The sequence below is a fragment of the Perca flavescens genome, chromosome 4, assembly GCF_004354835.1.
Source record: "Perca flavescens isolate YP-PL-M2 chromosome 4, PFLA_1.0, whole genome shotgun sequence".
NCBI classification, from domain to species: Eukaryota; Metazoa; Chordata; class Actinopteri; order Perciformes; family Percidae; genus Perca; species Perca flavescens.
In genome coordinates this window covers 15,052,913-15,080,622 of record NC_041334.1, presented here as the reverse complement: position 1 = coordinate 15,080,622, position 27,710 = coordinate 15,052,913, and the positions used below count along the sequence as shown (strand labels likewise).

At 41.6% G+C, this 27,710-nt stretch overlaps 1 protein-coding gene across 1 annotated transcript in view; it reads left to right on the top strand.

Annotated features, from left to right (window-relative positions):
* magi3b (membrane associated guanylate kinase, WW and PDZ domain containing 3b) overlaps window positions 1–26,807 on the top strand; it is a 143,607-nt gene extending 116,800 nt beyond the window's left edge. Inside the window, exons 8-21 of the mRNA XM_028576167.1 lie at window positions 544–650; window positions 5,319–5,510; window positions 6,362–7,009; window positions 8,832–8,863; window positions 9,532–9,697; window positions 9,806–9,900; window positions 10,491–10,698; window positions 11,800–11,982; window positions 13,016–13,201; window positions 13,669–13,765; window positions 15,299–15,404; window positions 17,184–17,321; window positions 19,120–19,258; window positions 23,594–26,807. Coding sequence (XP_028431968.1) covers window positions 544–650; window positions 5,319–5,510; window positions 6,362–7,009; window positions 8,832–8,863; window positions 9,532–9,697; window positions 9,806–9,900; window positions 10,491–10,698; window positions 11,800–11,982; window positions 13,016–13,201; window positions 13,669–13,765; window positions 15,299–15,404; window positions 17,184–17,321; window positions 19,120–19,258; window positions 23,594–24,696 — 3,400 coding nt within the window. The 3' untranslated portion in view covers window positions 24,697–26,807. The remainder of the gene's footprint in view (window positions 1–543; window positions 651–5,318; window positions 5,511–6,361; window positions 7,010–8,831; window positions 8,864–9,531; window positions 9,698–9,805; window positions 9,901–10,490; window positions 10,699–11,799; window positions 11,983–13,015; window positions 13,202–13,668; window positions 13,766–15,298; window positions 15,405–17,183; window positions 17,322–19,119; window positions 19,259–23,593) is intronic.
* Window positions 26,808–27,710: the final 903 nt, after the last annotated feature.

The following is a 27,710-nucleotide window of genomic DNA, read 5'->3' as shown; positions in this document are numbered from 1 at the left end:
TAGGTGGAAGTGACACGAGAGAGAAGCTCTCACTGTTTGGACTAGGAGAGTCAGTGGCATATAGATGGAGCTTATAGCTGCCAGTGTTCGAGCTTGAAATGAGCTAACTATGATACAATGGCTGTGGTTTGTATGCCAGAGGGACAACATGCTGTTTACCTTGTTGTAGAGGAACAGGATGTTGTTGGCAGTCGGGGGGGTTCATTTCCTACAATATTAAATTGCTAAAAGCCATAGTAGTTTCCCCACATAAAGAGGAGGCAAGCCAGCCTTTACTGTATGTGTGCTGTGTTTAGGAATGTATTTATAATGGCGCCACTATAGCATACCTCTAATAGAAAATCATGGTTCCTTTTGTAGGGAAGTTGCATACATAATTAATTTCAAAAGTGGCACAGCAAGCTCAAAAAGTCAGAGGTATGTGTGTATATATCGTGTGTGTGTGTGTGTGTGTGTGTGTGTGTGTGTGTGTGTGTGTGTGTGTGTGTGTGTGTATGTGTTTGCAGTTCCCTTCTCTTAAATCTGAGCCTGTTAATGTTGCAGCCACATCAACCAGAAAACCCAGTTTGAGAACCCGGTCCTGGAGGCAAAGAAGAAGCTGAGCCAGGAGACGGCTGCGATACAACAAGCCGCAGCAGCACCTTCCCAAGGTAAAAAGAGCACTACACAGCCCCCCCTATTTTCTCTCCATTTTGATTGTTAGTAGGGAAAAAAAACTTCCATCATTCCATAACTGCAGAGTTAAATAAAGGACACAGAGCATTAGATTTTTCACACACGAAAACTTGCCTCAACACATGGGACAGTGACCTTTAGAAAACATCATGAGGCATTGCACCCTGCCTCGTGGGTTTTGACATCTGCCTCAAGTACATGTCTAACTCCAGTTACTTCCACCAGCTTTCTCACTTTCACACTCACAATTCACTTGTTGGTCTGGGTGAAAACAACACCACAAGAAATTCCAGTAAAACTGAAGTGATAAGGTACAGTGGAAATCTTTGTTGCTGCTGTTTTTACGAACATTCTTCCCGTACTGCGTCAATATTTTTTGACCTAGTGTTTACTTCACTGTTATGTATGATGTTCAAGGACTCCAGGAGTAGTTTTGGCTTTATTGGAGCTGTGAAACATTTTCACTGAGCTTATTCTATTTCTGTACTCACTTTAAATCACTCTGGACACGAGCATTAGCTAATTGTTTAAAATATAATTGTAGTTTAATTACTTTTGGCTTGTGCTCTGTACTAAGGGCCAACCCTTTCACCTTAGTCAGTGTGCTGTGATAAATATGTTTTCTGGGAATAGAAAGCAGTAAGGAATGCTATCGTTTCATGCAAGGTCAGCTGAACATGTCAACCTTCTTGTAGCCTCCAACAATAATAGATTGTCAAAATGAACCTGTTCTTTTCTCTACTTTGCTCATATAACACACATTTGTGTCAGTACTGCAGTAATGGTCTGTTCTTTAGGTTGACAAGCCATTTTCCCCCTGCAATAAACAATATGAATTAACTACGTTTTCATTACAATGGATGTATAATAGATTACAGTGTTGCAGTAGTGGAGATAGACAGGCTTTTTCGGGTTTCAGGGCGTGCAAGAGGGAATGCAGGGGAGGAGGCCGGCTTTTAGTGGTGCATGTGGCAACAGCTGGTAGAACAGCACGTCAGAGAGGCCAAGCATAAACATATCTCTGCTCAGGTGTGTGGGGACTGAGGAAACCGCCATCTCGCCCCTGATTACCGATTACACAACCTAGTGAGCTGTCAGGTGGTTGCTATGATGAAGTCAAAGCATCAGTCGACGGTTACACCTCAGGCTAGAATTCAGATTTTTACTGTTTTCAAAGATGGATTCCCAGAGAGTTTTATATGCTAGCAATTACTGCTATTAAAGCATAATTAAGTCACATGAATACATACAGATATACATGTTGTAAATAGTTCAATACATTCTTAAAACTTATCTTACATTTTTATTATTATTCCAAAATGCCCTTTTTCAACACTTTTTTAGTTTCATGTGAGTATTATTTATCTATTGAATATTGGCAATGTTGAGGCCCATATTATCTGCAGTGTTGCTGCAGCTAAACCTGCAAAGGAGACTATACTGTGGTGTTTGTCAGCTAGCCAACATACCAGGCTTTGTGCCTATGTGTTGCTTTGTTCTGGTTGATCTATATTGTATGCATGGTACTTTGCCCGTTAGTCAAATCTTGGCCTTGCAACGATTTTAAATTGTGATGTTGAAGGTACATTGTTGGAAACAGCAACCGCCGTTGCTCCATCGATGTACTAAGAAAGATGTCTTCCCAATTATGCCGAATAACATCGCTGGAGATTTACAACGCAATTGAGTCACAAACGAACCATCAAACACCATGGCTGTTTGTTGTGGTGGATCTGATGGTTTTGTCTGCCTCTGGCTTTCAAAGGCTGCCCACAAACATTGGCACAGAGACCTTCCTTGGACTCTCCCACACAAGTACAGGCTCGCACACACCACACTCACTTCCTCCCTCCGTTTCATTCTCCCTCCATTACCCCTGTCTGTTTCATCAAACACAAACCTGCAGTCAAATGTTTTATTTCAGCACTAACTGGCAGGAGGAAGAAAAAAACAACATGTTGAGTTTAGCAAGCAATTTGAGTGATTATGTAAATGAGCTTTGCTTGATCCATGCGACAGTTTGTGGACATCTGGAGTCCACACTGACTATGATAAGTTACAGTCACTCACAGCCGTTCATGTCTGCGCTGGATGTTTATGACTGCTGAACCATTTGATGGTTTGAGAGAGTCTGCATTAAAATTCCTCTCACAAGCCTCAGAAAGTTATAGAGTGTTTTAAAAATTGAAAAGAAATGAGAGGGGAAATGTGCAGTTGTTACTTCCCAGCCAAACTAGAAAACTGCTGTTGTGATCTTGACAATTAGATATGAAAATCACCATGTGCAACAGAGGGAGATAAAGAGGTAGAATTGGAAGAAGATATGCAGCTTTAGATTAACATACACAGAGCAGTTATTTTCAGGTTAGGCATACATTTGCATTGATGCAGTCTTTTCAAATCCAGTTTTAGCCTCAAATCTTAAAAGTCACATAAAAGTGGCAAGTGTAAATTTAGCCAAAGGGCCCTTTTCAGGCACGATTCATAACGCTTAAACCACTAGTAGTGATACATATTATTCTCTTATTGTCAACAAATGTAATTAAAAGACCATCAACAACAATGAATAAATCCTACTAACAAGCATTGTCTGTGTAGCCCATTGTAACATTGTTACACTGTGTGACATTTACCTTCATTACCATGAACACAGACTAGGCCTGCACAATTCGGGGAAAAATATGAATCACAATTTTTTAGCTTAGAATTGATATCACGATTCTCTGCCATGATTGTTTTTCTCACAAAATGTAATGTTTATTGCACACATGAACCATGACAAAACAAAACAAATTGGTAGTACCAAACATAGATTTTTTTTTGGCACCTAAAGCACATTGCGCATCACCACAAGCCTGTAAACATAGAGGCTTCAGTGAATAAAGAAAATAAAGTACATACTGGCCATTTAAGTACAGTAGGCTACCAAAAATAGTGACATATATACCACATTGAACTAAATATGGCCCTGATACAGGCTCTATCTGAACTCCTTGAACATGTCTTTTTATATAATCAAAACATGTTAATGTCAATGACAAATGCTTTCAATAAATTAATTGAAGGAGAAAAAAAAATTTTAATAAAAAAATGTAAGTCATTTAAAATTTAAATCACGAACAGGGGTGAATCGAGATCACGATTTTATAACTATTTATCGTGCAGGCCTAACCTTTTTTATTATTAAATTAATAATTGTCATTTAAAGGTTCATTTGGTTATTTTCATAAAAATACGTTTTTGTCATATTTGCTGAAATATATGGCTTTGGACCAATCATTTTCAACATGGTGGCCAGGTCACAAACCTTCTCGTTTTGAAGCTAAACAGTACACCAAAATATGTTTCTGAAAATATTTGAGACGAGAAATAGGCAATGCCGTCTCAGAATCTTGATTCATATTTAATCAGCGGTGCCTAGTTTGACTGTTTGACCGCAGTTAACGAGCAGTCATGGACACTGTGTTAGAGTCTCCTCGGCTCTGATTGGTTGTTTTTCTTCTGGCGCGGTGGAATCTTACAAATGCCATTAGGAGCACTACAGGGAGGCAGAGGAATGTGATCTTTTTCACAGATTATCTGTCTCATGTGCTACGGTCAGGATATAGTGACAATTTCAACAAATATGACAAAAGGTTATTTTTTATAAAAGTTACCAACTGCAGCTTTAATGTTTCTTTATTTCTTTAAACACAGTGAACATTCTTGGGCATTTTATAATTAAATACATTTATTGTTATTGTTGACACGCATATGATAAGTAATATTTAGTGGAAAACAATAATAATAATCAATTGTATGTATGGAGTATGAAGCAAGTTGTTTTGCTGCAGTTCTTTGAACTTTATAAAGAAACTTGTAGCTTCTTTATTAAAATGATTGACCGTTTCTAAAAGTATAATGATATTCCAGAGACAGACAGCCACATCACATTCTCTCAATATACAGCACAGTTGCTGGGATGTGCATCATTTATCACCGGCTGCCTTCACTTTTAGTGTTTTTGAGTCAAAGCTATAATGCAGTCCAGGCCAGAGACCATCAGGCAGCAAGGGAAAAATGGTGTGTCCATGATCTAAAGTGCTGATACCACAGATAGAGAAGCTGCTGCTCAGTTTAATTCAGTGTGACCCTGACAGTCGGTTATCTAGTGTATAGCGTATGCCACAGCCAAGCTGCTGGTCCATATTGATGTTGCCACTGACCTTAAGTTGTTCCTTGCTCAAGTTATAAAATGTCAGTGAAAGACACCTCGTCACAAAGTCCTCTTTTTTTTCTCTCTGCAGGGTTGCACAAAAAGGTCTCGGTCTCGTTTCATGAGTTTATCTAGTTAAGGCATGTACATCATGCCTGTTAATTAAAAATGACAAATTACTATGTTGATCCTCAGCACATAATGCGTGTCATCGACGTTCAATGCAGACATGGATGGGTTTTGCTGTCTTTCGAGAGGGTTATGAATTTATTAATCTGTGTTGCTGTGTTTGATGTCGAGCTCTGTTTAGAGATACAGTGTCACTTGTGTTTGATAAAGCTTGTCATTCACTCAGGCTCTCTCTCTATTAGTACACCTCCCCCCCACGTGCTCTTTACACACAAAACCATTTTACACACATATGCTTACACGTGCACTTTGTTTGCAGGTAAGGGAGGTATGTTTGGCTTCACTTCAGACCCCAGTGAACTAAATGGTGAGATGTACCACACAGCACTGAAAAAGAGCTCCCAGGGATTTGGATTCACCATCATCGGAGGTGACCGCACAGATGAGTTTCTGCAAGTGAAGAACGTGCTCAGCGACGGCCCTGCTGCCCACGACAACAAGATGGCATCTGGTGAGCAAAACATTTGCAGATGCACACACACATACAACATAACACAAAGGCCATTCCTGTTCTAATAAACACTTAATTTAGCTGGCTGAAAGATCTATGAGTTCATAGCTTTCTGCGATATTACAGAAATATATATTTTGCAGCCAACTGTGCTACCACGATACACCTGAAGGTATTCATTTCACCTCTGTAGTGTTCACTTAACCTCACACTGTCCCATGAGTTCAACAAGGCAATAACAACAGCTCCGGCTCTGTCAAGGGTACAGTTTTTTAGCAGACAGTCTGATTAGGGTGGGTGTGAAGCCATGTAACGTCTTTGTTGTTTAGTTTCTGATCCTCCCATTGCCTTGCGGCAGCCTGCATAAACCAACAGCTGTGTGTGTGTGTGTGTGTGTGTGTGTGTGTGTGTGTGTGTGTGTGTGTGTGTGTGTGTGTGTGTGTGTGTGTGTGTGTGTGTGTGTGTGTGTGTGTGTGTGTGTGTGTGTGTGTGTGTGTGTGTGTGTGTGTGAGAGTTTGTGTGTTGGAAATCTACACCCGTCTCCCCTCCGTGTAGTTGTGGCAGAAAGTGCTGTTCATGTCTGTTAAACGATGAAGGGTATAAAGGCGGGACAGGAATAAAGTAGGAATGAATGGTAGACTGAACATAAAAGGAACGGGAAGAGTTACAGGGAGCTGCCAAAATAAAAATATGAGAGAGCAGTGAAGAGGAAAGGGACATTTTAGAAGAAAGATCCATCTGACAAAGGAAAGATGAAGTGCTTTCCAAAGAAATGGAGAAGTGATGTCTAGATTAAATACCAGAAGAAAAACTCCCCGCGTCACTTTCTTTCTTTCCTCCCTCTGTTTTAGGTGATGTGATTGTTGAGATTAACGGGATGTCTGTGTTGGGGAAAACCCATCCAGAGGTGGTGCAGATGTTCCAATCCATTCCCATCAACCAGTATGTGGACATGGTTCTTTGCCGTGGCTACCCGCTTCCTCCAGATGTGGATCTAGACAGCGACGACCCTCTTCCACCTCCTCCTCCCCCACCGGCCACCCAGCCCCAGCAAGCCCTGCATGGTGGAGAGGTGGTGACAGCCGTGCCCCTCATCAATGGACAGCCGCTGCTGGTGAAAGGTGACGTCCTCCACGGCTCCTCTCAGGAGCTCCACTATGTCACTAAGGATGCCAGCGGCCGGCCCGTTGTGGCGGCCTTGCCCAATGGGAGGCAGGGGGAGCGTGGAGAGGCGCCAACAGGGATGCTGCAGCCGGAGCTTGTAAGCGTGCCGTTGGTCAAGGGGCCTGGAGGATTCGGATTTGCCATTGCTGACTGCCCGCTGGGCCAGAAGGTGAAGATGATCCTGGATGCCCAGTGGTGCCGTGGCCTGCAGAAAGGAGATGTCATTAAGGATATCAACAGGCAAAATGTCCAAACACTGAGCCACGCCCAAGTGGTGGACATTCTCAAAGACTTACCAGTGGGCAGCGAGGTTAACGTGCTAGTGCTGCGAGGAGGTGAGAGACTGAAAGAATAATACATTTTTGTAATTGTTTGTCTGTCGATGTATCTATCTATTTATGGTAGACCGAATGGCTGTATATCCGAGTTGTTGTTGTTTCTCTCTCTGCCTGTATCTTAGTCTTCCTCCTGGCATTTCCTTCATTCTCATGCTTTAATGCCCTCTCGTGTGTGTGACGTAATTTGCTTTTGCTGTCAATACAACTTCAACAGTGCCCAGGGCAGGTGAGGTCAGCGTGCTGATGCTGACAGGAGGTGAGGTGGTGTTGTGGCTGGTTGGGCATTGCCTGACCACACACTGTTGTTCTGTAGAACCCTTGGTGATGCCACTGTGTCTGTGGTCTGTTTAAGATCACCACAATAGAGACTGTTGCCATTTTTTTTTTAGCTTTCAAAGATCCACCTGCACCTCCGAAGCTGTTCCATACAATGACCCGACTCTATCCGACTGAGCTCCATTTCTTGCCATTGCATGCAGCTTCTTTGTATTTACAAACTGTACAGCTCAAGCATTTCTCGAACATTCCTCTTGTGTATCTTCACTCAACCCAGCTCTGTGTATGCATAACTGCCATTGAGGCGTAATGCAGTCTGTTACAAGTCTGAGAGCGAGAATTACATAAGTGTGGGGCTGTGCTTGATTCCAAAAGAGAAAGGGAGGAGAGTAGGCACCCTTCAAATGTCTCCTACATCATCTTCAGCCGCCCCAGGGATTCACTGCGTAAGTCGATGAACCTCGGATTGGCTTTGAACATCAGTGGAGCGTAGGGGTCTTCTGCTTGCCTCTATATCCGTAGCCCCTTAAAGAGCCATGGCTAAATGTCTATAGAGGGAAGCTCCTCAGGGGCCTCCTCCCCTTAGCCGCACCCTAACCGTTTTCTCTCCTCTCCCAAACAGCCACAGCACTCACCCTCACTGCTGTGCCACCATCACTATGTCCTATACTATGTCCTATACTACACTGCATGAGCCCACAGTCAAAACATAGCTGGGCACAGCCTCACCCAGTCTGCCCAATAGAAGAGCTAATGCCAGCTTTAACCCTCATTAGACAATGGCCTTTGGTTTGGAAGAGGATCCCTGTGAGTGGGCATCACTGAACAGAAGAAGAGCAGAGCTTAGAGAAAGGATGGAAGAAAAAGAGTGGTGTGAGTGGGTGTGTTTCAGGTGTGTGCATATCGCACAGATCTTTTTATATGCCTTTGATGACTCTGATGTTGGATTGGGAATTTCGCAGTGAAGCGGAAAAATGCCGCTGCGTCTCCCCTTTAGATCAGGCTCCATTAACCCCTCATCAAGCAAAGTGTTGGTCCGGCCCCACAGGGCTGTAGGCTCCAGAGCACTGTTTGTTAATCCAGTTAATGCAGGCTGTTGATGGCAGGGAGGGAAGGGGGCTGTAAGAGATGATCTGTAGGGAACAATCTGAGCGCTTGAGATGGAACGTGTGGGTGTACTGTACAGCGAAAAAAAGAGAGAGGAAACAGAATTATCGGTCATTGAATTATATGCATGAATCTCTAATGCTCTCACCCGCATCCTTAGCCCAGCAGTGGGCTTCCACTATGTAGTCAGCACTCCAGCACATGTACCTCCTTTATATTCCCTATGTATCTTTAATCGCACATGGATGCATATTCCCTAATGGAGCACCTCTTGAATTTAGAGCAGCTCACTGGTTTATTTTTATGCTCACTGCTGCTGTTTCTCAGTCAGAGAGGCAGTGCCATCTGGTGGATGGTGGTTGAGTGATTGTTGTTGTGCCAAATCAAATCTGCATCTTTTACCATATTCCTGTTGTCTATCTATGTCTCTCCATAGGTCAAACATCACCTGTGAAGAGTCTAAAGCCTGTGAGTAAAAAACATACCTTTTCCCTTTTCCTCTGTATTGTTTACCCTTGGGGCCTTATCCCTCAATTTAATTTCAAAGTGTTTTGTCCTTCAGTTTAACCAGTAAGCCTCTGTAGCATTGAATTAAATGATAGCAATACATTTGAATATTGATTATGTTTCTGGGTGCCTCCTTTTGTTTGCTCTTAATTACTTCCTTTCAGTATTCATATTCTTACGGCTATTGTCAGGGGATTGCAATGGTAATGAAGCATGGATGAGCCTCTTAAGATGTGGTGGTATTATTAATGCAACAGTTTTAGATAAAGAAGTTGCCCTTTCTGGCTGAATAGGCCTGTCACAGCCACGGGGAAATCTTTAGTTTCTCCCGTGTGGATTTTAAATTACATTAAAATCTCATTCCTTAGCCTTAACAATTGAAGGAATGTAAAGTGGCACAGTCTATGCTTAAATAAAAACAAAAACCCCAGTGAAATGACCTTTATTGCTTTTGATAATCTATCACCATCAGATGCTCAGCCACTTGTCTTGGGTAATGAGCTGTAGAGACAATACAATGTGTGATGTCCTTAGGTGAAAAGCAAAGGATGTGTGATCTAATGAATATCTAAAATGAATATGTTCTAAAAAAAATACGTGGTGTTGATGGTACATGTATTTCTCTTCAGAGACAGGAAATGACAGGCAGTACAGAGACTTTGGACGGTATCGTAGACTCAGCCCCCCAGGCCCTGCCTTACCACTCCAACACAAGCACCCTGCGCTCTGCCGACTCCCCCAAACAAGATGCCAAAGAGATGTACCTAAAGTCCAAAGCCCTGCTGGAGAGCAGACGTAAGTGAAGACCAACACTCCATCAGTTGTTCACAGAAGTTGTTTTTCAACCTTAATGGCAGTTCAACTTCAAAGTGTGATCCCTCACTCAGTATTACTCATTCACAGAGCCTCATACCAAAGACATAGATGTTTTTCTAAAGAGAGACATTGAAACAGGCTTTGGCTTCCGTGTTCTGGGAGGAGAAGGTCCACAACAGCCAGTAAGTATATATATATATATATATAACTCTATTATAGAAAGATTATACTATAAAGAAAGCTTTTTTTCTTATAAAGCAGGTTGAAGCGCTATATAAATACTGTAAAGTATCAAAACGCTCAATCGGGAGAAATGCACACAGCCTGTATTCAGAAATTGTGCATTTAAACGAGCCGTCAGGACTTCCGTACGGTTGTGATGTCACAGCTATACAATATATAGGTAGAAAGTGCTGCCACAGTGGTGTTACAGTCATTACCTGGCTGCAATGACAGTGCAGAGACACCCAGAGTGCAGATGGGTAAGACCCAAAAACGCTGACCAATCAGAGCAGACTAGGCTTCGTCTTAAAGAGACAGGCGCTAAAATGAGGCATTTCAGACAGAGGATGAATACATGTACTGTATATTTAGACAGACGGTATGAGAAAAGTAATGTGTTTTTCCAACGTTAAATCATGTAAACATGTTCTACAGGAAACTCAAAATACAAGTATGAAAATGAAAATGGGCATAATATGGGACCTTTAATAACCATTAAATGATCTATTTTCTCAAAGGCCAGTTCTCCATTATACTAACCCTCTATCAGAATGTTTTCCCCCAGGTGTACATTGGGGCCATTGTACCCAACGGAGCTGCAGAGAAGGATGGTCGTCTGAGAGCGGGAGATGAGCTCATTGGAATCGATGGTGTGATGGTTAAAGGTCGTTCGCACAAACAGGTGCTGGATCTAATGACCAACGCTGCCCGTAATGGTCAAGTTATGTTGACTATACGCAGGAAGGTTATCTACAGAGGTAAGTAACAAGCAGAACAACATCTGACCCAATTTAAATGATTTGTATTAAGTAATAATCTCACACTTTCATATTAATAAATGGAAACTGTGTTTTGATGTGTTTTTATTAAATAAAATAAACATTGATCCATCCTACAGTGTGTTAAGATCATGAAAACTTTCTTGCGCTAAACGCCCTAGGGGCCCTACATTGCACCCGGCGCAGCACAGCACGCGCACACTATGCTTGTTACACACAGGGAAGTGCAGCAGCACATAAACATGCAAAAGATTACAAATAAAAATATTACGGTGCAAATCCGCCATCATAATAGCAATGCACCAAGGTACAAACGCACCTGGCTTTTAAAGGGAATGGGAGATGACACTCTGATTGGTTTATTGCATGTTACACCCAAAACACACCTATGAATTAATGACAACACTAAGTACAACCCTTTTGAACCATGCGCCCGGCACAGGGACCCTTTTTTCCGCCGTCAAACTATCAAAAGTGGATTTGGACACGCCTTAAACGCACCTGCGCCATGCGCTTCACGCTGTGCGCTTAGATCATTAAAATAAGGCCCAATGTCTCATTGGGCTTTTCTGAGAAAAATCCTCTGGCACGCAAGAATTCATGCATTCTATATTTTAACCGAAACAATAGCTGGTTGATGGTTAAAAAATAGATGATGAACACAGTAGTTAGTTTGAGCAGGCAACCGGTATATCTGAACAAAGAAAAAAGGCACAATTCACAAAAACTCAGTGGAAAATCTAGACAAACTGTTTGAGCACTGGGTATGCTGTTTGTTTTTATCACAAGTTATTACAGCCTGAGCTTGGGATTCAGGAACTAGAGGCCTTGCACAGAATGTTTAAGTAGTTATTTCTCTACCAACATAGTCACCGGTAGCCATTGGCAATCACACAACATTCACAGCTTTGTTTATAATAGACTTAAAAGACAACACTTTTATTTGCATATTTCTTGTACATGGCCACATAAATAAACTCCAGACCATTCTGTAATAACCCTCGGGGATGCACACACCCACGCAGACAAATACAAACAGAGCTGCACCAAACACAAATACATTAGATCCTTTTATTTCAGATGCGACAGAGGAAGAGGCTCAGGAAATGGCTCCAGTGCTGGTGAACGGTTCTCCCAAGCTACCTCGCCTACCAATGCCCAGCGCTCTGGACCACGAGTCTTTTGACATCACACTCCACCGCAAAGACTCTGAGGGCTTTGGCTTTGTCATCCTCACCTCAAAGAGTAAACCGCCGCATGGAGGTGAAAGTCTAGTCTCTCCTGCATTAACATTTTAAGATTTTCCTCATCTATGTTTTAAGCTTAGCACAGTATATTTCTACATGGAAAAACAATTCCATCTAGAAATATAACATTTTTTAAATGTTTTTGGTCCTTCTGACAAGTGATACAAGTGCAAAATGGATGAGTAACTTAATTTAGATAAAATCATTAAGAAACTGCAGCAGTGTAGACACATCAAAGACGATAGGAGAACGATTCAATGATCACTGTTTTTCAGGTTTCATGGCAAGCTATGATGTATTAAAGTTTTTTAGCAGGTGGCTATAAACTACATTACATAATATTACATTTAGCTGACGCTTTTATCCAACGCGACTTCCAGTAGGTGCTTTCAACCATGAAGGTACTTATTTATTTTTATACAATAAACATTTGGCCCTATAAAATAAAAGTATTGGCTTCAAAGTGAACATGTACAACATGTAAGTGCAGTTTGTTTTGTTTTTGTAACCATCATCTTCTTAGCCAAGGTGCAGTTGGAAGAGATGTGTTTTTAGCCTGCGGCAGAAGATGTGTAGACTTTCAGCTGTCCTGATGTCAACGGGGAGCTCGTTCCACCATGTAGGAGCCAGGATAGCAAGCAGTGGGGATTTCACTGAGTGATTAGGTGTCTCGATTGTGAGGGAGCAGCAAGTAGATCAGCCGATGCAGAGCGGAGTTTACAAGCTGGGGTGTAGGCTTAAACTAAAGAGTCATATGTGGATTTGAACAGCCATCACTGAAGAAGGAGACTCACCGGGGCTTCTGTTAGCTGCTGTGTATTTAATAGTAAACCCAATTTAAAGACAAATAGAAGAAACAGTGATGTGTTTCTCTGATGATACATTCTCTAAGTCTTTGCATAAAGAAATCAAGACATTAAACAGAGCAGTTTTGCTTTGACTACGAAGTCAACCATTATGTTGGCTTTCTAGATATATTTCAAGGTTTTCACCATGGCCAATCTATCTGGGTCGTGATGTCTCTTTTCTTTTCATATCTGCCATTTCAGTTATTCCACACAAAATTGGCCGAATCATTGAAGGCAGTCCCACCGACCGCTGCGGCCTGCTGCACGTCGGAGATCGTATCTCAGCGGTCAACGGGCGCTCTATCATTGAGCTCTCTCACAATGACATTGTTCAGCTTATCAAGGAAGCCGGCAATGTTGTCACCCTCACTGTGGTTCCTGAGGATGGTGAGTATTAATCTCTGTGCTCGCATATGCGCATACTATAGTGGTATGCTGTCGTGATCAATTCTGTTTAATTCTTTATTTTCTGCATGGGGAAATTAGTTATGCTGCCAGGTAATCAAAGCAATCAACCATGCACATAATAAGAAGATGTGCATATTTTAGCATCAGTATCAAGAATTTTGTAAATTGAGGTATTCCAAATCTGAAAAAGGAGCCCCCTGTTTCTTTGAAAGGATCAAATGAAGGAAAATAAAACGCATGAAATTGTTATGTCACTATAATGCCAGTGCATTAAGTAGGATATCTAAGCCTATAATAATGCGTATACTTTTACAGGCTACATTTTCATCAGGTTGTTAAAGAGGTTTAAACGATGAACATTTTTAGCCTAAAATGAAAATGTTGTAGAAGGATTATATATATTGGCATTTTTTGAACTAATCTCTGTGATGTGAAACATATGTTAGAATACAAGGGCCCTCCATCTGGAGCCAGTTCAGCTAAACAGAGTCCAGCTCTCCAGCACAGAGCCATGGGGCAAAGGTCAGCACTACAGGATGAACGGTAAGAATCTACTCTCGCTCCAAAGGAAATCAAAAAACTAAGCTTTCAGTCATCGGAGGAAAAGGGCCTTTGAAACTGTGCAAACATATTAGAATAGAAATAGAAAGCCTTTATTGTCATTGCATAGGAATACAACGAAATTAGTTGTGACACTCAGGTGATGCAGTCCAACATTAAAAACATAAAAACACAAAACAGTGGGATACAAATGCAATAAATAGATAAATATAAATGTATTTCAAGTGAAGTAAGTGCTTAGTGGATTGCAGGATGGCAGCAATTACTTGATTTTTTGCTGTGGGAATAAAAACCTGTCTCTGAGTCTGGTCGTCATGTTCATACCAGTAGGTTTGAACTCTTACTATACTCTGACTACACTACACACAAACTACCTACCGTACCTGGTGCATCACTGGTCCACGGTCAGTACCAACAAGTCCTCCAAACTATACGGCGATATAGGTCGATTATTCCTACCCACTAATATGACCCACAGTAGCGTTTCATAAATTAGCACCCCTAGAGGTGGCAGGAAGTATGACCCTGATAGCAGTTTCCGTCCTCATATCTCAAACCTACTTGGTTATGTTTTGGCACCAAAACCAATAAGTTAAGTTTAGAAAAAGATTTTGGTGTGGGTTCAAATCCAACATAACTTCCCATCCGGCTTCAAACACTGCATGAACCCTGGTCTCCTGGGTGAAAAAGTCCTGTGTTTGTTTAACCTATCCACCACCCCGAGCTGCCTCCTTGAATTTCTTCTACCTCGTCACCTTACTTTCTGCTTTGCTCCCATCATAATTACTATGGCCACTAAAGGGTGCCGGCAATATAAACATAAATATGAGTTGTAATTGCTGCTTGAACAAAGGAGTTATGTGGGTTTGAAGTCAGTTTTTGAATTCCCACCATTTGTACCATAAAAGAACAAAATATGCCCAAATTGCCATTTTATTTTAACATTCATATTAGGCAATATTGAGAAAATGATTGTGATGCTTTGTAGATATTTTTTCTCTCCAAACTGGTATGGCCAACTCCTCCTTCACTGTTGGTGCTCAGACTCACTGCACCCACCCCCAACTTTTGGCCTGAGGAGGATGCAACCGGAACCTCCATTAAAATAGAACCCTAATCACTTTGTGGTTATGGTCATATTAATAGAATGCTATTGGTACTTGCCCTTACAAATTATTATGAAACCACAAACAATCCTCTGTAATTAGACTCACAGAAAATAAAGTGTGTGCATGTGGAAGATGAAGGGAATACAACTAAAAAAGATTTCTCTCAACAAAGATGATGGTATAAATAAACGTGTGTAAGATAATAAGGTGTGTAGTATAGAACATATACAGTACAATACAGCGTACAAATAAAAACAATATGCAAATATGAAAAAAAGCAGCCCTCTCCTATTTCATATCCAACATTAAATTAGATTTTATGTTTTGGATAATGGCTTTTATGTGTTTGTGGCTTGCAGCATGCTGTTTACAGCCTGTGTTTACATTTGTTGTTTGTTTGTTTTAGTTATAACCTGGACCTGGAGGAGAAAAGGGAGGGAGTCAACTGGTCCGACCACAAAACTCTTCCACTTAGTGAGCAGGGAACGCTGTGTGTGACAGGACCCAACCAGGTAAGATTCATCCTCAAATCTATTCCTTTCACCATACAGTATGTTGCCTTGGCAACTATTCGTAGGTTAAAGCTGCCAAAGGCATACATAATAGGCATTAAAACTTTCATCTTTATGACCGTATAAAACAAATACTACAGTTTGTTTGCTTACAATACAGCATACTGTTCCCATCACATAAATGTCTTGGCTCTTACCTTGAGTTCATGCATACTGCGTTCATTGGGTGTGAATGATGACAGCTCGTGTTCTTTTAAATCTTTATTATTATTCCGTCATTCAGCTCCTTCCACATTTTTTAACGTAGAAACCTTTTTTTTAATCTTTTTTTTTATTTTTTATTAGTGCAATAACATTACAAAAAAAACACAATTGGTGCAATACAGCATTAGAAGATGATGTATTGGACGGTTATAAAACATACAGGTAAGGCCATCCCCAGACCCATCGGAGGGGATCAGTCCACTGGTCAACATGACATACAGGATCGCCCTCAGTCCTGTAAAATCTTCTTAAAAATTGTCTTAAACTCACTTCTCTCATTCCCACAATTTTCACTCTTCACACGTTCATATAATGTAGCTATGGAAGCAAACGGACTTACACATTTGGCAGTGTGAGCCTGAAAGTGACAGTGCCCAGGAGCTGCCGCATTGACTCTCGTGATATTGTGATAACTGAGACCAGACATATCTCAAGTAATCTTGCGTTGCCAGACTTTCCTCCACAGTGCTGAAGAGGAGTGTCTGGCTAGTCCACACAGCATTCTGGGATGGGCAAAAAATGTGCTCTGGTTTATTGGCATTTCTTTAAACCAGTCACAATCACCTTGGGCGGCGCTAAGCACCGGACGGAGCCACGGTGCCTCTGCAAAATGACCTCGGGAAGGAACTTGTTTTGGTGGAACGTGTCTACGTTCAAAGGTTGTTTTAGTCGTGTGACAGAAAACTCAGATTGGACAGATAGTCTAGCTAGCTGTCTGGATTTACCCTGCAGAGATCTGAGGAGCAGTTAACCATAGTCCTCATAAATCCACTGGAGTTTAAAATTCCAACACAAAGAAAGGGGAAGGTAACGGACTCATATAACGGATATCTTAAGCAAGCTTCTCCCATTCTCACATGTTTAACACCACAAATTCTGATCTGGTCTTTTCTCCCTCATGATAATAATACTTGCTCATAATTGGACTCAAGGTTTTAGAGTGAGAAGCCGAGGTTTAAGAGGTGCGCCTCAGTTTTACTGAATGAACTTTAATGAACTGTCTGACCCAGGAGTGAGACAGCAGTTACCATCACCATGGCAACCTGTGATTGCAGCTGGACACACAGCTGATTGAGATGAGCTAATCAGTGCAGTTTGACACGCACACACACACACACAAACACACAGCCTTGTAATACCCTGAAGGAATAACTCATGATAAAGCATGTAAACATGTCAGTCTGTTGGGATCTAATCAGTGTTGACATGTCTTCCGAAATTGCCTTACTTGTTATAGTTTCAAATAATGTTACTTTCCGATCATTACGAGCAAAGAAGGAAGCCTTTTAGAGAAGAGCGAGGATCAAACAAGAAGAGTGTTCAATGACATCTTCAGCTGAAGGAAAGCTGCACCTTGAACAACAATGTTTTATCTCAGGAATTATGGATAAGCCCTGCATGCATATTTGTTTTTATGTGTATGTTTTGTGCACCTGTGCGTGAAACTTGCCGATTGACTTTGTGTGTCTGTATGTGAGTGTATTAATGACTGAGTGTTATCTTCATGCTGTGTAGGGTTGTCTGACAGTGGAGTTAGAGAGGGGTCCCAGGGGCTTTGGCTTTAGCCTGCGAGGGGGAACAGAGTACAACATGGGCCTATACATCCTGAGACTGGCTGAGGATGGACCTGCTCAGCTGGACGGAAGGATCCATGTGAGTGCTTCTTTTATTAAAAAAAAAAAAAAAGGTTGTCATTACTGCTGGAACGAATTGGGGGGAGGATTGAAGTTACTCTGAGGGACTTAAAAGTGTGGTTGTTGATGTTGAAGTGTTTAGATTTTTTTTATATGGAGATATATATATATATATATATATATATATATATATATATATATATATATATATATAATTTTTTTTTTTTCAATAAACCCCATGACTTGTGGAAAGTTTGAGTTGCCCCTGTGGCCAGATCCTACTGACTCATAATGTCTAAAGGACTCCTAGTGGCACAATATTCAGTGTTGGATGGAGAGAACAACATATTGCTAATTACGCTATTTTTAGCATCTTAACAGTGGTGGGGCTAAACGTTTGGGTGGTGCTACAAGAAAGGTCATGGGGTTAATAATATCTAACGTCATTATCCCCAAGTGTTAATGAATGTGCTTAGAGCATTTCGTTGAAATTAGCATATCGGGTTATAAGATATCTTGTGTGCACAGTTGAGCTAGAGGAAAGCACATGGGATTTCTACAAATGAACATTGAAAGGTCAGGGGTTCACCAGAATCATTTAAGATTCATTCTCTCTGGACAATGACTATCCGCACGAAATGTCATGGGCATTTATCCAATAATGTGAGATGTCTCACTCTGGACAAGTTTTGGCAGACAGACCAAATGGCCGACAGATAGACGTGGTTGTCCTCGGGCCTTCAGCTAACAAGAGGTAAAAAAAAAATTGATTAAATAAAAGTCATTCCATTCCTGGGAAGCTCATTTGGTTACACTCAATACTGTTAGATAGATAGATGTTAGATAGTGCTATTATATAGAGTATTACATTGCTGAAATTTTGCACATTTACTAGTTCATTAAGGAGAGAGGTAAATCAGAAAAAATAGCATTTCTGTTGCTGTGTGCTCAATGCACCAGAGATTAAACTAATGAATTGTGTTTCAACAACTGCCAGTTACAGTGTTGAGGGTATAATGCTGTAGATGCGTTCAGCTTTAATGTGTTTGCTGTTTTTGCTATCATTTAGCATATCAACCTCTCAACACAGCAAATAAAGAGAGTTGGGAGATGGTCTTTAAGTATCTGTTTTTTGATTTGATTGTGTTCTTGTTTTTTTTATTTCTAGACTTTTATCATATTCCTACTTCTTACCATCATTAAGTGTCTATCTATCCACCTGTCCATCTATGTCAGCAAGCATCCATCCTTCTTTAGTGCACCTAAGGGTGACACTGACCATTTCCAGGAAGGTCAGAGTGTCTTCCTGTAACTGACCCTGTACTTTTTCTGTCTATGGAAGAGGTTTGAATTAGAATTTGCCCATGGGGATGAAATTATCACACTATTGTTATTATTAGGATGAGAGGGGAGATGGTGCAGTGAGGGAACAGAATAGAAGCTTCTGGCTGGGAATCAATCCTAGGCTTGCCAGACTGTGATCTCTGGGCATAACTTTGCCTATCCAAGGGTGGAGAGAAATGTCAACACTGATTAGATCCCAACAGACTGACATGTTTACATGCTTTATCATGAGTTATTCCTTCAGTGTGTGTGGTGTGTGTGTGTGTGTGTGTGTGTGTGTGTGTGTGTGTGTGTGTGTGTGTGTGTGAAAGTGTGTGTGTGTGTGTGAAAGTGTGTGTGAAAGTGTGTGTGTGTGTGTGTGTGTGTGTGTGTGAAAGTGTGTGTGAAAGTGTGAATACATGCACAGTGAAAAATGCTAAGCTTTGATCAGCCCTGTTTCTGTTTGATAATTGGATTTTCTATATTACTGACAGGTTGGAGATGAGATAGTGGAGATTAACGGGGAGCCGGCACGCGGCATTTCCCATACACGAGCTATTGAAGTGATCCAGGCTGGAGGAAGCAAAGTGGTCCTGCTGCTGAGACCTGGGGCGGGCCTGGCTCAAGATGGCAGTAAGTACTGTACACACACAATTTATTCAATTATATGTTATATTGTAATTACATGTTTTGAAATAACACAGTACAGAGACCAATTCAAGTTTTCCTCTAAGCGTTTAGTTTACCAATTAATACGGACCACCTTTGTGCCTAGAAAGTTATTGCTTTTTTTAACTATATTGGTACAATGTGAAGGATAATAGAGTAGGAAACATTAGTACTTGTTGATTAGTTGACAACAAATATATGAATGGCATATAATTTCTTTCCTCCAAGAAGTATTTTCAATGTTTTCAATATAAACTCCTTAAAGGAATAGCTTGGGAAATACATGTATTCACTTTTTGCAGCGAGTTAGACAAGAAGATTGATATCACTCTGTTTATATGAAACCACAGCCAGCAGCCTATTAGCTTCGCTTAGCATAAAGACTGAAAGCAGTAGGAAACCAGCTAGCCTGGCTCTGTCCAAATGGAAAACCTAGAGCTTCAAAGATTATTCGATTAGTTGTCAACTATTAAATTAATCGGCAACTATTTTGATAATCGATTATTTGGTTTGAGTCACTTTTTATGAAAAAAGTAAAAATTGTCTGATTCCAGCTTTTTAAATGGGAATATTTCTTAGTTTCTTCACTCCTCTATGGCAGTAAACTGAATATCTTTGAGTTGTAGACTAAACAAAACATTTTGGGCTTTGGGAAACACTGAAAGACGTCTTTCACAACTAATCAATGATTCAAGAAAATAATCAACAGATTAATCGACAATGAAAATAATCATTAGTTGCAGCCCTAGTAAAAACAACATGTTGCAGTTTCACAGCCAGGGGTTATGTGCCTATACAAATTTGAGACAGTGAGACTTCCTTCTGGTTGGCACCTTACGGTGACAATACTCCAAGAAGTCACTGCACCCTGCCAAGAAAAACTTTTTTTTTCTTTTCGTTTTTTTGTTACGAATTAAACAAGATACATGTTATTTTCGAGCTTTTATAGGTGGTGTATTTTGTTTTCTCTTGGACAGAGCCGGGGTAGCTGTTTCCTGTCCTAATGCTAAGCTAAGCTAACAATCGCCTGGCTGTAGCTTTATAATTAGAGCAGAGATATGAGAGTGGTATAAAACTTCTTCTATTTTGCAAAATGTCACACTATTCGTATAAATTCTACAGCATATCTTTCACAATCAAGTTTTAACAATGGCATGTTAGATTAATGTTTTCAATAGAACTTAAAGGGGTGATAGAATGATTATATAGGGTATTTCACACTGTTCCTTAAAGGTGCAATATGTAATATTGTGTGTAATACTGGCAGCTAGCGGTTAAAATACTTACTGCACTACCAATTCAAAATACTGGAGAGTTGTTTCCCCCGCCCCCTCCTGCCCAGACTCGAAGTTCACGGGGGTTGCCAGGCTGAGACCGCAGCATCTACAACAATGTTGCTAGACGCTTTTCTCACATAGCCAGACATTACTCCACAGCACAGCGGAGTAGCTAACGGTAGATGCTAGTCTCACATAGCCAGACATTACTCCACAGCACAGCGGAGTAGCTAACGGTAGATGCTAGTCTCACATAGCCAGACATTACTCCACAGCACAGCGGAGTAGCTAACGGTAGATGCTGGCTATATTGACGGTCAAAAGCCCGTGCTCACGCGGAGCTCTGTAACCAACTGACAGACACACTTTTTCGCTTAAAATTACAGTATGAACCGCTAAAAATACAACAACCTCACTGTCCTCTCCACACGCCAGTCAGGCACACTTCCTCGGCTTAGAATTACAATACGAAACGCTAAAAATACCACTACCTTGCCGACGGAACACACTTCATTGGCTTAGAATTATGGCAACAACCGCTAAACACACTGCAAACTCACAGTCCTCTCTTTCCAATTTAGAGCCCCCCTCTCGTGGCTTAAAATAACTCACCGTTGTCGGCTCCAGCCGCTGAAGAGGCGACGCTGTAAACAGCCGTGGGCTGCTTGCCTGGTCCTCCCGGTAACGTTAACAGTTAGCAGGGTTAGCATGGCAGCGTTAGCCAAGACCAGTCGGGATCACTTTACTGACTATGTCTCAACTGTTTTTGCGAGTAACCAACTCGGGTACTCTAGCTATATAATTCAATGTGAGTACACAAATGTTGAAATGACAAAAAATGCCCGTCCCTAGTAGCTGTGATAAATTAGCCTGAAGCTAATGCTTACCTGTTCAGGAGGAAATAAGCCAACTCTGCGTCCTTTTGGGCTCTAAGCTGTCTCCATCTTTCAAATACATTTCCAATATTTACCAGGGGGTTGTTACGTCTCTGGTCACGCAACTGTTAGAAATACGGCGTTTTCTTTTTTTTATGTCATGTAGAATCTATCTCCGTTGATCCTGTTTGTTTGCTGCTTTCATGGCTGTACTACCATCACAGCTGTAGCGTGCTGGGTTTACGTTTTTACAGGTATATCTGGCAACCCGGCCTGCCTGTCAAACTGGGCCGTTGATAACAACACACAGATCAAAACATAAACATAAATTCCGTCACGGAATGTAAATTTCAAAAAGAAAAAATACTGAAATTAGCATTGTTGTCAGAAAAGATAGTATTTCAGTTTAACATGTTTCCTTAATATCTGATGAGGCATTGGTGTCATTTTTGGATTTATTACAGTACAAATATTACATATTGGACCTTTAAGGTCTCCGAATAGGAGAAATACTTTGGCATGCTCGCCGGAGAATACTGGCGTCTTTCCTAAAGAAAGTTCCTAAGTTTACAACACTGGAGCAAAGACGCAACATTGCCAGTAGCACTCACTGGGACCGGCAGCTCGCAGTGTTCTGTACCCAGCGCACAGACACCTTTTCTGGGGTAACTAGACCACCAACTACCGGCGACACGACGGAGCTCCACGAGCGGCAGCTCGCAAAGAAATGTGAAAAGTGTCAGCGTTTCCTGTACAGCCTGGAACACTGCATTTACGACCGTGGTTCATTTTCAATATCCTTGAAAAACTTCCAAACTTTCTTCTTTGTAATTCCCGTGGAAGTGCACAGAGCAGCGCACAGTTAAACTAGTGTGTGAGATCTGCACTGGTCTGTATGTACATTTTGGGGCGTGACAAAGATACAGACCAGAGCCAATTAAAGGTGCTCTAAGTGATGTGACACGTTTTTTAGGCTCCAACATTTTTTGTCACATACAGCAAACATCTCCTCACTATCCGCTAGCTGCCTGTCCCATGAATACATTGTAAAAAAACGCGGTCTCTGTAGACAGCCCAGGCTCCACAAACGGCAACAAAACAAACTGCGGCAACCTGCCCCACGAAACATAACAAACAGCGTTCCAGCCAATAACCGACAAGAAGGAGCTGGGTGAGCCATCACTGCAGCAGCGTTAGCACGTAGGCTACTTCCACAATGCTTATTCATGACTCAACCAACTGCTTTTTGACGGTTATTGGCTGGAACGCTGTTTGTTATGGTTCGTGGGGCAGGTTGGCGCAGTTTGTTTTGGTTGCCATTTGTGGAGCCTGGTCTGTCTACAGAGACTGCGTTTTTTTTTTTACAGTGTGTTCAGGGGACAGTCAGCTAAAGGATAGTGAGGAGATGTTTGCTGTATGTGACGAAAATGTTGTAGCCTAAAAAACGCGTCACATCACTTAGAGCACCTTTAAGGTACAACCACCGAGTTGACGTCAACTATGAGCCTTGTTGGGATTTGCCCGTTTTCAGCAGCAGTTTCAAATTGTGAGATTTGCAGAGGAATGAGGTGTCAATGGGTTCTACGTATGCCCATTTTACCCACCAAACTGTCGTTAGTCAACTATGACAAGGTAAACTCAGTTTTGCATTCTATCACCCCTTTAAGTTAGTAACTGGATTGGATTTATTTACTAAATGTGTTTACAGAGAGGGGACACTGAAAGTAGTTAAATACATTCTGAATCCATAAATCCAACTAACGTTGATGATAATGATTCCAGTTTGTGTGTTAATTGCTGGAGCCTATTTTGGAATGCTTCCCGTATTGATTTGAATGTGCTTTCTTTATTGACCTTTTTACCTGCTTCTTTTTGGCTCTTCTTCTCTTGCCCCTGATGCAGGTAGTACGGCTTCTTCTACTGTGTGCTACTACACTGAGCACCAACACTAACATCTTCACTGCTTTTACTGGCCTCTTCTCTTTTACCTTGGTAATTCCTGTCTTTCTCACATATCTTCCCTCTGTTAACCTCTCAGTATTAATCCGTTTTGTCTTCCTTCTCTCCCTCAATTTCAGTATTTTGTGTGGATCTTCTAATAAGTGTTTGTATGGTGTCTCCATGTAAAATGTGTGCATCTTTTACAGGTCAACATGATCAAAAACTCATTCCACCCACAAGCTATTCCGAAGAGGTGTTTTACTCTGACTCATCACCCCTGACCTCTCCATATCCCAGCAGGGATTCCATCTTTGTTTCCTCCCCCTTCTCCAGCAAACTGAAACATTCCCACAGCTGTAGCAGCATCTCCCCACAAGGCCTCAAGCCCCGCAGCAGCAGGGGTTTACGCTCAGTGGAGGAGAGCGGTGAGTGGGCAGACAAAGGGGTACATAGGCTCTCTCCCGCCTCCTCTGAGCAAATTAACTTCTACAAGAGGACCAGGCCCACAAAAGATTCAAGAGAGCTAAGCAGCCCAAAGAAAACAGGGGAGACATTTCCTAAAGCCAAAGAGCAACATCACGGTCCCAAAAAGACTGAGAGTCAGGCACAGGAAGTTGGACTGAGCAGGAACAGGATGGCTCAGGCACAGGCAAAAACAAGATCCACAAGCCCTAGGAAGTCTCCTCAAGCTGGACAGCAAGTGGCTTCGACCCCGCAGCGTGCAGAGCATCAACAAGGCCCTCAGAGGAGATTAAAAGACTCTTCCAGCAGAGAGAGCTTGGATCATGAAAAGAAAAATGGCAAAGGGGGGAATATTGAGATCAGAAGACACTCACAAAGGCAAGAGATGGAAGGGAGAGGAGAAAGGACCAGGCCTGTCCGTGAGCAAGAAAGTTTCAAAAGAAGGGTGGCAGGAGAGTCTCACCACCACAGGACACCTCCTCATACAGTCAGAGAGGCCGAGAAAGTTACAGGTAAAGACTCATGGCAGAAAGATACTAATGGTAAGTATAAATCCACAGAAGACAGGAAAACGAGTAAAGAAACCGTCAACAAAAGAGCATCGCTGTTGTCTTTTAAAGATATGTGGAGTAGAAAAGGTTCTGTAGTTTCACCAAGACAGGAGAAAGGAAGAGAGGACACATTTTCTTACTCCAAAGTCAGTAGTAAAGAAGACTTTGTGACCTCTATAAATGGTTCTCCGGGGACCCCACAGAGCCCAAAGGGACCTGTTAGCCCTGGTCCTTGGAAAGTGCCCAGCTCAGCCAGAATCCTCTCCCAGGCAGAGGTCCTTCGTGACCCTTTGTGAAAGGATATTAAATCACCCAGACTTAAGAAAACGCAACAGTCGATCAGTAGATTGTTTTTTTTTTTTTTTCTGAGTTCTTCCATAAAACAGAGAGGTAATAAAGTGCAACATTATTACCTGTTGGACCATGTCCAGATTTCTCTTTTGACTAGGACTTTTTTGGGAGTCTTGTGACATCACATGTTGGCATGTAGCAGCTCCCCTTCCGCCTTGTCCGCTGCTTCAGCATCTCTGATGTGGGACTTAAGCATGTGCGGTATGCTCGGGGCATTGCCAGACTAGACATTTTGAAATGTGAATATGTGCCAATTCTGGGAGCCTCCTGTGGAACAACGACCACCAACAGCTTCACCCATTACAATGCAATGACCCATATGCAAAGAAAGGAGATAGGCCCTCGCCTCTCCCGCTGTAGTATACACCAAGTGTGACTGTCATCTAGGGTTTAATTTAGCTCCCGGCCTCATTGTGGGATATTTTGACTATTTTGTCTTTTTCTTCAACTTTGCTCAACTGCATGCAGTCGGCCCTTCTGTTTGTTTTACTGCACGTGTTCTGCTCATCACTGAGGATGATCCTGTTTATAATTGTCATTCTCAACACCAGGCAGATTTCTAATACAATCCAGCAAGCGTTCACTTTACCGGGGACTCTAGACTGTTCTATGATTATAGACTCTCCTCAATACGAACAGTATCATTAAAAAGACCAGAAACTTGTGGTTTGAGATCTTGTTTACCATGTGTATGATAACCAAGCAGTGTGTAATTTATTGAGATGATAGATTAATATGTGTATATGTAGCTTTACCAAGCCATTCCACATTTTGATATAGACTTCAAAGATTTGTCCCATGTTATTTGAACGTTCACCATCCCTCCGATGTACTTCAGTGGTAGGAATTACCATGGATCTTGTAGTTAATGAAATGTATAGGAAACGTGCAAACCTCTGTACCAAATGTTTGCAATCGCTCAAAACGTGTCTCATTGTGAAATATAATATATAAATATATTTGAATGTGTCATGTTTTGCAGATTCTAACTTTTAAATATCTATTGAATTCCATTGCACTGCATCTGCCCTTGTAGCATAACAGAATGAACATGAGTGGTATTTTATTTGTGATGTTGACTTGCTACCAATGCCATTTTATTATTATCCTTATTTTTTAAAGCTATTTCAGTTTTTCTAAAAAGTTCACTGTCGAAGGCCAAAATGGCAATTTCGATAATAATTTGCAAGTTCTGAGTCATGTCCCTTATGGTTTTACCTTTGCCTACTGAGAAATGAAACATGGGGGTTTTAAATATATGTATTTGTCAGTCCTGCTGTATAATTATCTGACAGGGTAGCTTGAAGGACAATGGAGTTTAGAGAGTGATGTGGTAGGTTACTGAGATATTGAGTCAGTTATACAGAGATCCCACCTTTTACATAATGTAAGGGTTGTTGGGCTAATGAGATGAACAATTGGTTCCAAACGTGGGTTCAGTTAAAATGAGACATTTCACACGGGAGTAGTATTACCTGGGGACTAAAGTGTACAAACTACAGAGATCGTCTGTGATCTTAATCCTGTGCTAATCTGCCATGTCTGTAATTTGTCAAGTCAAAATTCTACTGCAAATTACTTACCATATTTTGCCAAACAGAGGTTGTGTGATAATATAAGTCCCATTCAAATCAGTATCTCTGTGATTTGGGGTCATATTGACTGTGTTGGCAATTATGAATTCATGTTTTGACAGAGCCTTGACATCGTATCCGGGGGATAATTCAAATAAAGACTTCGCCGTGTGAATGCACACAGATGTACACAGGGGGTTATGTCTAAAGGCTCTGACGCACCAACCCGACAGCCAACTGTCTGCAGGAAAGGCAGTCGGACTGATCAGACGGCTCCCGTCTCGAAAAAGTGCCTCGGAACACACGCCGACTTGAGCCTATGTTCTGCGCTTGCGCAAGACGTAAGGCATCTCCATAACAGCAGGCGGTGCTAATCTGTATTGTCGCCCAAAGAATGAAAACCAGAAATGACAGAACATCTCTCTAGACCTAGTAAACACAGAGCACGCTGTCGTCAGTAATTGTTTTCATCAGAGAGTGTTGATAGCAGTCAAGAAGGATCGTTGTTGTCAATACTCGCTGAACGGAAGAAAATACGATGGCTAGTAAGAAGAAGATACTGGCGTTGTCAGCGCCGGTTTTCTCGTGCACTGATTCGCTAGTCAAGGGCTAGCACTCCACCAATCAGATTGGTCCTTGAGTCCAACAAGTCAAATTGGCCAAAATGGATGCCGACAGCTCCTCCGACTGACGACGGCACGGAACACACCGAACAGACTCGAGTCACCGACCTTCAGAGTGCCCGACGGACAATAATTGGGTTGGTGTGTCATAGCCTTAAATCACTCAAGGTCCCCTGGTAACACTAGCCCGTGCGAATAGGGCTTGTCGAATTTCACTGTTGCTTAAGTACGTTTTTGAAGCTTCTGCTGTGAAATCAGAGAAAAGGAAATATACTCAGTATACTTGCTCATACAGTTTATGAGATTAAGACATATTCAGATGAGCTCAGGGAACACAGTATAGTAGCAAACGTGTGATAAAGTCAATGTGAGTTATGGGTAAGGTCTGTGATTGTTTAAGGGAGTTTTCAGGTTAAAGAATGGCTTGAGGACGTGCTATGAGCCAATCAGTGGTAGGTTAGTGTGCAATAGTTTGGTTGGTTGAATGAGTAAATCAGGTACAGGCAGTTCACTCTGGTGGGTCAGATAGTGCCCTTTTTTATTATATGTCCCCTGCACTGTTGTACTTCTTTATGCTTTTGTTTTGACCTTTTTTTTTTATCTCATCTCTGTATCATACTGTGGCCTTGCATCGCTTCATTAGAAAAACAATCCTTGTGGTATCTTCTACATTCTGTAGGAACAGTAGATGTAAATGTTTGTACATTGTACAGCACCTTTATAAATACTTGCTGAGTGCTCTTTCGGAGGGGGGGTGGGGGC